Source organism: Balaenoptera musculus, chromosome 4 (assembly GCF_009873245.2).
Source record: "Balaenoptera musculus isolate JJ_BM4_2016_0621 chromosome 4, mBalMus1.pri.v3, whole genome shotgun sequence".
Taxonomy (NCBI): domain Eukaryota; kingdom Metazoa; phylum Chordata; class Mammalia; order Artiodactyla; family Balaenopteridae; genus Balaenoptera; species Balaenoptera musculus.
This window is the reverse complement of record NC_045788.1, coordinates 144,467,539-144,480,487: the sequence shown is the minus strand read 5'-3', so window position 1 is coordinate 144,480,487 and position 12,949 is coordinate 144,467,539. Positions and strand designations below refer to the sequence as shown.

The 12,949-nt window shown below is 65.7% G+C and overlaps 1 protein-coding gene across 1 annotated transcript in view; it reads right to left on the bottom strand.

Moving 5' to 3' along the window:
- COL6A2 (collagen type VI alpha 2 chain) overlaps window positions 1-12,949 on the bottom strand; it is a 36,912-nt gene that overhangs the window by 5,737 nt on the left and 18,226 nt on the right. Inside the window, 28 exon segments of the mRNA XM_036850194.1 lie at window positions 581-619; window positions 728-1,180; window positions 1,336-1,488; window positions 1,794-1,839; window positions 2,021-2,056; window positions 2,231-2,293; window positions 2,394-2,456; window positions 2,699-2,734; window positions 3,033-3,083; window positions 3,347-3,409; window positions 3,734-3,796; window positions 4,024-4,086; window positions 4,624-4,661; window positions 4,664-4,685; window positions 5,364-5,453; window positions 5,708-5,771; window positions 6,041-6,103; window positions 6,534-6,586; window positions 7,163-7,214; window positions 7,314-7,333; window positions 7,563-7,589; window positions 7,902-7,946; window positions 8,029-8,054; window positions 8,057-8,081; window positions 8,716-8,781; window positions 9,516-9,536; window positions 9,808-10,406; window positions 10,565-10,704. Coding sequence (XP_036706089.1) covers window positions 581-619; window positions 728-1,180; window positions 1,336-1,488; window positions 1,794-1,839; window positions 2,021-2,056; window positions 2,231-2,293; window positions 2,394-2,456; window positions 2,699-2,734; window positions 3,033-3,083; window positions 3,347-3,409; window positions 3,734-3,796; window positions 4,024-4,086; window positions 4,624-4,661; window positions 4,664-4,685; window positions 5,364-5,453; window positions 5,708-5,771; window positions 6,041-6,103; window positions 6,534-6,586; window positions 7,163-7,214; window positions 7,314-7,333; window positions 7,563-7,589; window positions 7,902-7,946; window positions 8,029-8,054; window positions 8,057-8,081; window positions 8,716-8,781; window positions 9,516-9,536; window positions 9,808-10,406; window positions 10,565-10,703 — 2,479 coding nt within the window. The 5' untranslated portion in view covers window position 10,704.

Below are 12,949 nucleotides of genomic sequence, written 5' to 3'. Positions count from 1 at the left end.
CCCTTGGGGGGAGCCTCCGTGGGTCCCCAGCCCCCAGCCTCCCGCTCTAGTGCAACCACGTAGGGCTCGAGGCACGGCCCCCTAAACATGTCTGCTCCAGAGGGAAGACCAAACCCCAGCCGCCAGGCAGCAGCTCAGGGCGTCAGGGCAGAGGCGCGCTCTGCAGCCGCCCCCGTGGCTGTGGATGTGTTCGCCTCCCTGAGGGTTTAAGACCAGCCATTTCACTTACTGGATCCAGGGCTTCCGCCTGCAGGACCGGGGTGGCCCTGGGGTGTCTGTGCCTCTGGGCACCTCAGCCCACGAGGCCGTGAATCTGTGTTCGAGACCAGCGGCCCGAGAGCATAGCGCACCCCCTCCCGACATGCGCCAGGTGGGTGGGGCGGCCGAGTGACTCCAGACGTCAAGTGCACCCCCAGCCCCTCCTCGGAAGTGCCGGGGTCCCGGAGCCGGGCCACCGCGGGTCTGGAATCTGAGGCTTCTCGCTGGGGCGGCTGCAGCGGCAATTCCTAGGGTCCCTGCACGGCCCTCCCCCCGGCCCTGGCTGCCGGCTTGCCTGGGGGGCCAGCGGCGCCCGCGTTACCTGTTTGGCAGGGAAGGTCCGGGCACACGATCTGGGGGTCTAGGAGAGAGGAAAAGAGGCGGGGGTCCCGGTGGCTCCCTTGGAGGCCTGCGGAGACCCGGCCCCTCCCCGGCCGCACGCCCCTCCCCTCCTCTCCTCCAGACTCACCCGGGCACAGCACGTCCTCCATGTCGTCGATGAACTTCTCGGCCACCAGGTCGGAGAAGAGCGTCATGTTGCGCACCTGCTGAGGCTTGTCGCAGGCGATGGAGTACAGGTTCTCGCTCTCGTGCTTCTCGTGGAACATGTCCCCGATGCCGATGGCCGTCACCGTCACGTCGTGGTTGCACAGCGCCCGCAGGTTGAGGTCGTCGTCGCGGGGGTCGTGGCGGCCGTCCGTGATGACCACCGCGAACACGCGGGTCTTCTGGCGCCGGCTCTCCTTGATGAGCTGGTTGTAGGCGAACTTGAGGGCCGAGGGCGTCCAGGTGCCGCCTGCGATCCACTCAAGGTTCTTGACGGCCTCCTTGAAGCTGGAGAGTGAGTCGATGCGCTCGTCGTCCAGCTGGATGGCCTCGAAGGTGCCGTCGTGGCTGTACTGCACGACGCCCACGCGGGTCCCTGCGGGCGGGCGCGGGCGTGAGGGCGGCCCTCGGCAGGGCTAGGACCCCTCCGGGACCCCTCCCGTGGATTTCTATCCGGACCTCAGGCGTCCTGCGGCCCCTCTGCTCGAGCCCTGCCCCGCCAGACCCCCACCCCACTGCGGGGCCGCTGACCCGTCTCCGACTTGGGGTCCTTGGCGATGGCCCCCAGCCTGTTGACCACGTTGATGACGAAGTTCTTCTCCAAGGTGAAGTTGGTGTAGCCGATGCTCTCGGAGCTGTCGATGACGAACACCACGTCCAGAGCGCCACAGCGCTTCTCACAGTCTGCGGGGGGCGGGGTGAGCGTGCGGGGCGGGGTGAGCGGGGGGCGTGGCGAGCGGAAGGCGGGGCGAGCAGGCGGGGCGGGGCGAGCAGGCGGGGAGGGGTGAGCGGAGGGGCGGGCGGGTGACAGCGCTGACCCCCGGCCCAGGGAGACAGCCTAAGACCCCAGGGGCGTGCAGGCAGGTGCACCGTGGGAAACAGTGAATGTGAGCGGGAGGGTAGGACTCGGATGGATGACCCTGACCCCGGGACAAGAGCCCCCGAGGACACAAGTGTCCCAGTCCAGCCGCGCGGGGGCCACGACTCACCACAGCACCCGCACGTCTCCCTCACGTAGGTCATGACGTCGCACTCCTGTGACACAGCGGGGTCAGCCCCCAGCCCAGAGTGCAAACCCTGGGGAGGGGCTGGAAGCGCTTCTGCAGGAAGCCTGTGGCCCCTGCCCACCTCCTGCTCTGACCTCACCCCTGCTGACCTGCCCTTCAGATTTTTAAGAGGGAGGAGGGCCCTGAGTCCCACCCCGACTGACACCTACCGTGAGGCCGGGATCTCCTGGGGGGCCAGGCTCTCCCTGGAAGGAAGAAGGGTATCTGTGAGATGTGACACCTGTCATGGCCGAGGCTGGGAGGGCTGGACTTGTTCTCACGCGGCCACTCCAGGACCCCTGCATGGTTCGGGCTGCCTGTTGGCCTGGCTGGCCCAGGGACTGTGGCCCGAGGGCCAAAGGGATGGGCAACTGACCTACCTCGGGTCCTGGCGCTCCTCTCTGCCCCCGCGGGCCTGGCTCACCAGGGGGACCAGGATCTGCCTGAGAAGGAAACGGGCAGGTGGGCTCCGGCAGTACCTTGGGTGGTCCCCCCACGCGGCCCTGCCCCCGGCAACCGTCAACAGGCAGCAGAGGTACTCACAGGCTCGCCCTTCTGGCCTTTCCTCCCGGGTTCTCCTTTGGACCCGAAGTCACCTCTGCCCCCCTGTGACACAGGACACCCGTGTTAACAAGGCAGAGAGCTCAGCAGCTGGCACTGCTCCCTGCCGCCCCCCAGCCCTCCAGGGATCTGCCCGAGAGGGACACGCCTTTTCAGGAGGAACCTGTACTCAGCAGTGCGGGGCGGTCAGATGCAGCCCCACACGGCGGCATTTCAGGGCGCGGCCCGCTCCCACCAGCAGAGCCCAGCACAGAGGCCCGCTGCACAGACCGCCCCGCGGTACGTACCTCGGGGCCGCGGGGGCCAGGCTCGCCTTTCTCTCCCTGGGAAGCAAGCACAGGGGTCACTCAGCACTGAGCTGAGGGCTGATGGCTGTGCAGCCCCTCCCTTCCCCGACGGGTGGGCTTGGGTATCGAAATCTGTACCGAGCCGCAGGGGCTATGGGAGACCGTCTGAGAGTCCCAGGGGACCCGCCTCTGCTCTTGATGGCCCACCTGCCCCCCCCAGCCTCACCCTGGGCCCGGCGGGGGCCCTGGCAGGAGCTAGCAGGAACCTTCCAGTCAGGGCCCTCCCGACGATGCCCGCCCCCTCCCCCAGTCCCTGTCCCACCCCAGGACTCACAGGTGCTCCTCGGGGTCCCGGATAGCTGAAGCCAGGCCTGCCGGGGTCTCCCTGGGGGACACGGGAGGCCAGTCAGGGCAGGGCCAGTGGAAAAGGTGGAGACTGAGTCAGTCGGCCTGGACTGGGGGTGGGTGGGCAGGGCCCGCCTTGGGAGGACACGCCACCCCTGAGGGTGAGAACACGGGCTGGGGCGGGAGGTTGCTGCCCAGGCCCCTGATGTCCTCCCTCACCAAGGGGGCAGGGCCGGCATGCTCCCGGCAGCCTTACTCAGGAGCCCTGGCCCATCCTGCCTGCTGGGTGGGGAGGGGGCGTACCTTGGGGCCAGGCTCTCCTGAGTCTCCGCGGGGGCCAGCGTCCCCAGGGTCTCCCCGAGATCCCTGAGGGCAGAAAGGAAGCAGGGAGTCGGCACAGACGGGGCTGACCTCATCCAGCTCTGACCCCCAGGCAGCATTGCTGCCCTGCAGGGCTGGCCGTCCCGAGGGTCTCTCCTCTCCGCGTGCCACGTCCCGGCTCCCCCTGGCACATCCCCCCCCCCCCCCCCGGTAAAGCCTGACCCCTCAGGGCAGGATGATGGTGTGAGGTGCATGGGGGCCTTCGGCTCCCTCTCCCGCTGCCCAGGTTTACTGTGCGGACAGTATCCTGCCCACCCGAGGACAGGAGGACCCAAAGCCGTGGGCCCTCCCAGGCATCCTGCTACTGACCTGCTTCCCGGGCTCTCCAACAGTCCCCTGGGGACCTCTGGGTCCAGGTAAACCTCGGTCTCCCTGGAAAGAAAAGAGACGAGGGCGCTTCAGAGACCCTGTTGTCACTCACTGTGGACCTCGGCAAGGGCAGGGGGCCCTGCTGTCCTCCATGAGGTCCTTAGCCCTGACCCCAGTGGCCCCAGGCAGGGTCTGCAGGGCGGAGGGCAGGAGAGGGGCAGGGGGCCCTGGCGGTGCCACCCCAGGAGAGTATGTGGCCTTTGTGGCGGCCCACCCGCTGCCCCACTTGCCTTGGCTCCCTTGTTGCCAACCTCTCCAGCCAGGCCCCGGGGCCCCTCAGGGCCAGGGTCCCCCTGTGGGAAGAGAGGCCAGGTTAGTCTGCGGGAGGTGAGGAGAGGGGATCATGAGCTCGCCGGGGATGAGGCCCCAGACGGTGGAGGGCGGAGCTGGAACAGCAGGCCTGCCCGCTCGGCCTCATGCAGCAGGGCAGGGGCCACCAGTCCCAGAGGAGGGAGCCCCTCCTTTGCGACCTTCCCCCACATCTCACAGGGAAATGGCTGCCCTCGGATTTCACCACAAAGACCTCCTGCGCCAGCTACAGGAGCACGTGTGTGGGGGGGACGCTGGGGGGTGGAGCAGCTGTGCATGGCGTGCGTGGGACTGTCCTTGCCCAGGCCTCTCATCAGGGAGTGCCTCCTGCTCTCCCAGACCCTGCAGGGAGCGCCCCCTGACGGTCAGGCCCCGGGGGTTGCCTTTGTTCTCCTAGGTGGACCGTGGAGGGGGTGTTGGTCATCCCTCATCACAGGGGCTCCACTGGCACCACGGTGAGACTCCGGTGTAGACACAGACACGGCAGACAGTGCCCGAGGCTCCCCCGTGCGGACACTCACCTTCTCGCCCTTGGGGCCATCGCTGCCTGGGCTGCCTTGGTTCCAGGGTCTCCCCTGCGCCCCTGCAGAGAACAGGCACGTGGGAGTGTGGGGTTTCCAGCGTGGGAGCCCCACTGGAACCCCACACTCTGTTCTCCCCACAAGGACTCTGGCTGTGGGGTCTGGGGGCCCCTCCTGAGGGCCTCAGCCGAGACCCTGTCCTCTGCTGGGTCGGTTTGGTCCCAGACGAGGATTTAGGAAATGATGGGGGCTGGTGAGCTTGTAAGTCCAGGAGTTCAGGTGACGTGACTGGGACCGAGCTTGGACCAGCTCTTCGCGAAGTCCCTCTGTTCCCTCCGGATCGGGATGAGTCCCCTCTGGGGGTCAGCCCTGGGACTGGGCTCCACCCACCCTGTGGCAGGACCCTCAGGGACGGCTGAGTGGGGTCGCTGTGTGGACCCGCAGAGTGTGTGCCTGGGTCTAGGTTGAGCCCTCGGGGGGGTCCTGCCGGGGGGGGCAAGGTGGGGCCCCGGGGCCACTTCATGGGCACCGAGCGTCCGGCAGGGGTGTGCCTGGGCCCCGCAAGCCACTCCCCAGCGGCCCTCCGTGGCAGCTGCTGTGTGGGGGCCAGGAGGCTCAGCTGGAGAGGCCGGAGGACGCTGGGCTCACAGAGGCCCAGAGCAGCGTGCGCCGAGGCAGCCCTGTGGGAGGGTGCGGCGGGCCGGCCAGGGTGCCCAGGGCCTGTGGGCAGGTGAACTCACGGGCTCGCCTTTGGGGCCTCGGGGCCCAGGCCCACCCTTGGCTCCTTTCAGGCCGGGACTTCCGGGGGCTCCGGTGTTGCCTTGGTAGCCCTGCGGGGAAGAGACAGCTCAGCTACGGCCGTAATCTGCCCAGGTGCACGGACGGCTGTGGGCAGAGCCCGGCCCGTGCGGACGCATGCCCGCCGTCTCCGGTGGGGCCGTGTCTCCCTCGCGGTGCGGTGCGCCGTCACCTGGCAGCAGGGACAGAGAGGCTGGGGGCGCTCAGGACCCAGGGCTGGCCTGCCTGCCCACCCCCGCCATGGGGCACCACGGGCGTGCGGCCGGAGCCCGCCGGGAACACTTGCCTTGCTTCCTTTTGCCCCGCTTTCCCCCGGGGGCCCTCTGCGTCCGGGCGGCCAGGGTCCCCCTGGAAGGGTTTGGAGAAATCAGCCTCGTGCTCTTCAGATGCCAGCAGTGGGGCAGGACCCCGGCGGGGCTGGGGGTGCGCGCTTCCCCTCCCAGCGTCTGTGGAGCAGGTCCCCCTGTGTGGGCACCCACGGCCCCCTGCCCGGTTTGCGGGGCCAGGGCCTCTCTGCTGGGCATCTCGGCCCGGTGCTGCAAGGCAGGGAGAAGGCCCCCAGGAGGGTGGCGACCCCCTCTGCTTTGGCCGGCCCGCCACCTCGGCCAGACTGCCTACCTGGAGCCCTTGATCTCCTGGCTCACCAGGGCTGCCGGCTTCCCCCACGTAACCATCCGGGCCCTGCAAGAAGGGAGAGGGTTGTGCTGGGGCTCTGGCCGGGAGCTGTGCTTGCATTTTCCCCGTGGGGTCAGGGCCAGCTGACCAGGGGGAGGGTGACCAGCCACCCCATCGCTGGACTGGCTGCCGGGACCCCCAGCCTGGGCGGGCAGACCGGACAAGCCGCTGGCACGGAGCCCCTCGGGACTCTGGAAGCAGCCACCCGCCACCTGACCCGGGAGCCGCTGAGGCCATTCGTCATGTTGTGACCCCAACCCCGGCTGAACGCTGGCGGGGTCCCGGGACAGGCGGGGGAGGGCTGGATGGAGGAGCCCAGCTACTGGCTTCCCGCCGCAGCTTGAAGCACTGGTGGCTGTGCTCCCCGCCCCCCGCACGGCGCATGGCACCCTCCCGGGGCCACAGGGGCGCGACGCAAGCCGCAACGCTGTGCTCACCGATCCCCGGAGTCTCCCTTGCAGCCAGGAGGTCCGATGCGCCCCAACTTGCCCTGAAGGAAAAGAGGGGAGCAGAAGATGTGTCAAAGCCAGGATTCGGAGGACAAGGGCCCCGACGACAGAGGTCAGTGGTGCCGGGTCTACGTGCACCGGGCACCCCACTGTGGACGTGTGCGTCAGTGGCTGTCAGGGTGGCGGTCCAGAGTCTCCGGGGTGCGGCCGGGAGCATGAGTGTCTGTGGTGCCCCCTCCAGGCCTGTGCATGTGTGCGTGCATGCATGGTGCGTGCTCACCTGTGACATGTGTGCGTGTGCTGTCTGTGTGCACCTGTGCACGTGTGTGAACCACCAGTCACGCCAGACGTGGGGTCTGCAGGACAGGCAGGGAGAGTCCTGCAAGGCCGGCCTGCTTTTCAGGAGCAAATGTCCACTTCCGCCCTTGCAAGGTTCCCGTGTGTCCTGTGTCCACCGGGTAGATGCAACCAGGGGCCACCCAAGCCACAGGTTGTGCGCAGTGGCCAGAGAGGCCCAGAGGCCTGGCCCCTGGAGGGACCTGAGAGTCTCGAGGGCGTGGCTGTCAGTTCACGGGCACCCTTGCTCCGCCCGGGGACGGAGCCCCAGAGCACCCTACCTTCTGTCCATCCGTCCCGTTCTTGCCCGCCAGGCCGGGGGCGCCCCTGGAGGAGAGGGGGAGGAGGGACCCCGTTAGCCCGATGCTCCTTCCTTCTGAGCAGTGGGGAGGCAGGCACCCCGCCCCGCCCGCATGTCTGCTCACCCTTCCGCCCTCGGCTCCAAACTCGCCCTGACGGGAGGGAAAACGAGCCAGTTAGCGCTGCTAACACATCACAGACGCCACTGCCTTAGGGGCCCAAGTCTACCCTTGGACAAAACACGAGGCCAGAGCGGCCCCAGAAGGCTACTACCGGCGCGACACCGGGTCCCATGCCCCAGCACGGACCCCCGGCTCGCTACCGGACACTGCTGCCAGGGTGGGGCCGTGTGAGGTCTGGCCGCCCAGAGCCCAGTCTCACCTTCTCTCCTTTGAAACCAGGAACACCCTGAGGTCGGAAGGAAAGAAAAGCAGCGTTACCAGGGTGTGTGCGCTGGGACCCAGCAGGCCTGGGGGAAGAAGGGGGGATGGGGAGGTGGGGGGGATTGGGGGTGGGGTGGTGGTCGTAGGCTCGGGTGCAGAGGCGCCACCAGGGACGTCGCTGGAAATGCAGCAGCGCTTCCTTCCTTGGGGCAGGGGCGGGAGCAGTGGGCCACGCCAGACACATCCCGACCCCGGCGGCGGGCCCCGCCTGGAGCCAGGGAGCCCTTGGCTTGTCCTCATGTCCCCCGCCCCCCGGGCAGGGTCCGCAGCAACTTGCCTTGGGTCCTGGGAATCCAATGGGGCCTTCGATGCCTGGATCTCCCTGTGGAAGAGCAAAGGGCCGTGGATGTACCCTCAGCCGTGGGGAGCGGGGGCCGCCGGGATGGGGTGTGGAGGGTACTCACCTGTCGCCCCTTCTGTCCAGGCTCTCCGGCTCACCCATGTTGCCCTTGGCGCCCTGAAAGCAGACGAAGAAAAAGGAATAAATTCAAGGTGGGAGGCAGAGGGTGCGTCTGGCCAGCGGCCTGGCAGCCGGGCAGACACCTCTCTCCCGAATTTAGAAAGAAGCCACTTAGTAGTAACTTTCCCCGTAACAGTACTTCAAACGCTCTGTCTCATGTCCGCAGAGGTTCCTTCCCTCTCCTGCCTTTACAGTGTTTGACATGAATCATTGGTGTTTCTGATACCCCGGCAGTCATTGTGGAAGGATTTCATCTGATACACCTCTGTTGTTACGAAAACGCAGGGCCAACCTAACCCCTTAAAACCTACTTATTTAACAAATGACAGCAGTGAGTGCCCTGTATGAATTAGCACCATATTACCAAGAGTAACGGAGTTCATGTTTCCTTATGTACTTGAGCATGCTTGTTTACTTCACAGGAGTCTTTTATGGGCAAATCTTAATTAAAAAGTATTCCTACTTTTCTCAAAATGCCATATAAAATGCAGCTGATAAAAGCTGAATTTTAGTTCTGCCAGGGTGAGAAGTGGTGAGTCCATCCGAGGTGCAGTGGCCCTAAATTTGGAGTTCAAGACAGGTCGGGGGCTTTCCTGGGAAACAGACCCCTCGGGTGGTCTGGGCATCTTACCTTCTGTCCGCGGTAGCCCTTGGGGCCGGGGGGCCCGGGGATCTCCAGACAGCTCACCTTGTAGCACTGAAACAGGAAGCAAGGGGCAGCGTGTGAGGCTAGCACCACAAGTCCCAGGGGGGAGGGAGACGGTGCAGCTTGGGGCCCACTGGACACTGGGCCATCCTGAGCTGGGGGCTGCGTGATGGAACAGACTTGGGAGGTGCCCAGGAGGCCCCTGTGCCCACCAGGGGCGGGTTCAGGGGTCCACACCAGTGCTCTAGGCAAGTTTTGGAAATCAAGGCTGCATTAAGCAATGACCAACAGTAGAAAGTATTAAATCGCTGCTGGCCAGTCCCCACTGCGCTTGCACATTAAATCGCTGTGGTACCGAGCAGCTGCTCCGGGAAAGGGTGTGCTTGCAGTATCCTGGGCTGTGAGCTGGTGCTGGGGAAGCACAGGCTGCAGGTCCTGTGCTGGGCACCCAGCTGCCCACCTGCCCTCTCCTCCTGGCCGCCCTCAGGTGGATGGAGCCCGTCAGCCCAGAGGGCAACCCTCAACCTCGACCCTCATCCTTTGGCTGTGTAGACCCTAACGCTGACCTCTGTGTTTAAACAGCCTGGTTGTGGCCAGGAGCCCTTTGTCCAGACTCGAGTCTCAGGCCCCACATGGAGCTGAGGGGTCTTGCTCCCAGGCCGGCCCCCCCCTCATTGTCCTAGACCCTGGGAGCCCCAGGGAGTGGGGCACGGGTGGTCGTCTCTGCTGGCTCAGAGGCCCCAAGCAGCTCCCGGCAGGGCCGGCAGGGATGGAAACGCTCTCACCTGTCCGTAGGCTTCATGTTTCTGCGGAAAAGACCCAGAGAGAAACCCTGGTTAGGGGGGACCTGGAGACACGGTCAGCTCCAAGTCTGGGCGGGGATGCAGGACATCGGAGTAGACAGGACCCTGCCCGGGGCCCACCCTCTTCAGCCACCTCACTCAGAGGGGGTAAACTGAGGCCCGGAGCGGTGGACTGCCCCCTGCCACGCGGGTGAGCGGATCCCAGGGCTCTGGGCCCCAGGCTCCGTCCCTGCTGCTGGCGGGTGGGGGTGGCCTCCCCGGCCCAGCGACTCACCATGACCTTGATGATGCGGTTGACGGTGTCCTGGTCGATCTCGGTGGAGTCGGGCCGCATGGTGGCGTAGTTGTTCCGGTAGAGCTCGTGCGGCGTGTTGGCGATGTCCCGCAGGCCCTGCTCGTTCAGCTTCAGGTTGGGCGGCACCGCGAAGAGCCGGATGCCCTCCTCGCGGGCCCGCTCGGCCTGCAGCTTGATGCCCCCGCACGGGCTGCCCGTGACGTGGCCATCGGTGATGATCACCGCGAAGTTGACCACCCCCTTGCCCACGTGCTGCCGGACCTCCTGGGTCATGTTGGCCAGCATGCAGTCCGTGAAGGTGCCGCGGCGGAAGGAGCTGATGCCCTGCAGGCTCTTGGTGAAGGAGGCCCGGTCGCTGCCGGGCGGGCTGAACACCTCCACCAGGTCGGAGAAGTGCAGGCCGCCGTAGCGCCAGCTCAGGGCCACCTGGTCCAGGTAGAGCTCGTCCTGCAGCTGGCTGATGAACTGCAGCACGAACTGCTGCATGTGGTAGAGCAGGCTGTCGGTGGGGGACTGCATGGTGATGCTCTCCGACGTGTCCAGCACGAAGTACACGTGGACCGGGCAGTCGGCCTTCTCTGGGGACGCACACGAGTCACCGTGGCGCCGGGGGCCCTTGCGCGGGCTGGTGCCGGGCTCTGCCCGCCCAGCCTCCCCGCAGCCGGCCCCCCCGCAGCCGGCCCCGCCCCCGCCCTCCGGCCCCGCCCAGGCCTCGCCGCACCCACCCCGGTGGTACCTGGGCAGCTGTTCCTCTCGGAGGTGCTGGGGCTGATGACCTCCTGCTGCTGAGCGTGGACGGCCCCCAGGAGCCCCCAGAGCAGGAGGGCGAAGCAGGGGCCTGGGAGCATCTTGGCAGCGCCCGTGCGCCCCGACATCCTGCAGCAGGGGAGAGCGGCGCTGCAGACGGTGCCCCGCGCGCACAGCACGGTCCGAGCCCTCCTCCCCAGACGGTGGGGGCGGCACACACGCGGCCGGCCAGCAGCTGGGCTCGGGGGCCCCTCTCCCCCTGCCCTGGATGGGCCACAAGCATTGACTGGGAGCAGAGACCGCAAGCTTTGGGCTCCGCTCCGGGTGGGACGCTCGCCACTCCTCCCTGCCCTGCAGAGCCTGGGTGCGCTGGGCAGACAGGTGCGTCCTGGGAACTGAAAAGCCAGTGACTGGCAGTGAGGACAGAGGGGGTCCTGCTGTGAGCAGGGCAGAGGGGTCGCTGGGGGCGACTGGGAGGAGGGGCACCCGGGGGGGGAGAAAGGCCCAGGCTGGGCCGGGGTGCGCCTTGGTACCGGACGCCATGCTGACTGGGGAGGGGGACGGCCTGGGGAGCGGAACGCGGGCGCTGACGAGGACAGGCCTGGAGGGCCGGCAGGCGGTGGCCTCCGGGTCCTGCTTTGTTGAGGGACGTGGGGACAGCTGCACAGGGTGGAGGGGACCCTTCTCCAGAGAGGTCACTGCGCCCTGGCGTGTCTCCGCGGAGCCTGGGGTGGTCCTGATGCTGTGGCCTCTGCACTCGGGTGCACCCTCTGCCGGACAAATGCAGCGAGAGGACCTCGAGGTGCGGCGTGGGTGGGCTGGCTGGGCTCTGGGGACACGGTGTGAGGGGAAGGGGGACCCTTCGTGGGAAGGCGAGGAAGGGGCTTGTCACCCTGCTGTTCCAGTGGGGACCCTGCAAACTGGTTCACTTGGCGCCCCTGGAACAGAGGGTGAACCTGCTGAAGATGCAGCCCTGCCGGGGACTTGGGCTCTGCTGGCAACCTGGGCCCTCGCATGGCTGGGGGCGAGAGGAGGCACCTGGAGAGCTCTGAAGGGAAGCAGAGGCGTTAGGGGCGCTTTGGTGCTGTTTCTTGGTGATGCCCCTCAACACTGTGGAAACGTCTCATTTTTGAGAGAAGGTGAATTTGCACTTGGTTTAAGGTGAGAGGGGTTATTCCTGGCGTAGTTAGGGGTGCACAGGACGTGGTCCTGCCTCCCTCCGCATGGGGTCATGGTTAGCTCAAGAGGCTGTGAGGCTACAGGTAACAGTCATGACCCCGAAGGGTGGTGACAGTTGCTGAGATTAAAGCAAGCCCCGTGGGAGTATCAGGAAATCCAGGAGGGCTTCCTGCAGGAGGTGATGGATGTGCCCAGACTGAGGGAATGGCCAGAGGAAGGAAGCTCCTGGCCGAGAGGAGTCTGGTTTAGGGAGGTCTGGGGGCAACACTCGACTGAGGTGAGGACCAAGAAGGTGGGGTGAGGGGCAGGCCAGGGGCTCTGAAGCACCCAGAAGCCAAGAGGGAGTCGGGCTGCACCAGCCAGAGCCAAGGGAGCCATCAACCACTGGCGACGGCCACTGTGGGACCTCAGTCAGGGGGGCCAGTCAGGGCTGACCACTAGGATGTGGGCACAGCTTTGTCCTCCACTACCCCTCACCCTGCTGCCCCATGGAGGAGAGACCGCAGAGAGGGCACCATAAGGCCCACCATGTCCTGTGTGCTACAGGTGAGAGGGGACAGAACTGAGGGGAGGCTTGCCCAGCTTGGCACTGTTCTCCATGTGCACACATGTCACGCGCCACACACACAGCACACACACACACAGACATCACACACACATCACACATACCACACACACCACACACACAGTACACCACACACAGACATCACCATACACACACACCACACACACACAGCACACACACAGCACACCACACACACGTCACACACCACACACACACACATCACACACACTCACATATCATACACCACACACACACAGCACACCACACACACATCACACACCACACACACACAGCACACCACACACAGCGCACACACTCACACATCATACACCACACACACACAGCACACCACACACAGACACCACACACCACACACACACAGCACACATACAGCACACACACACACATCACACACACTCACACATCATACACCACACACAAAAACACACGTAATAAATTAAAAGAGGCCCACATAATAAAGTGTACTGGTGGAAAATCTTACTCTCAAATGTAATGAAAAATTCTAAAAATATCTACCCAGGGGAAAAACACAATAGCAACAACAAAATACAGAAAACACCCGAAGGGAAAAACCACTTTGCCCTGCGGTAGGCAGCCTCCAAGTGGCCC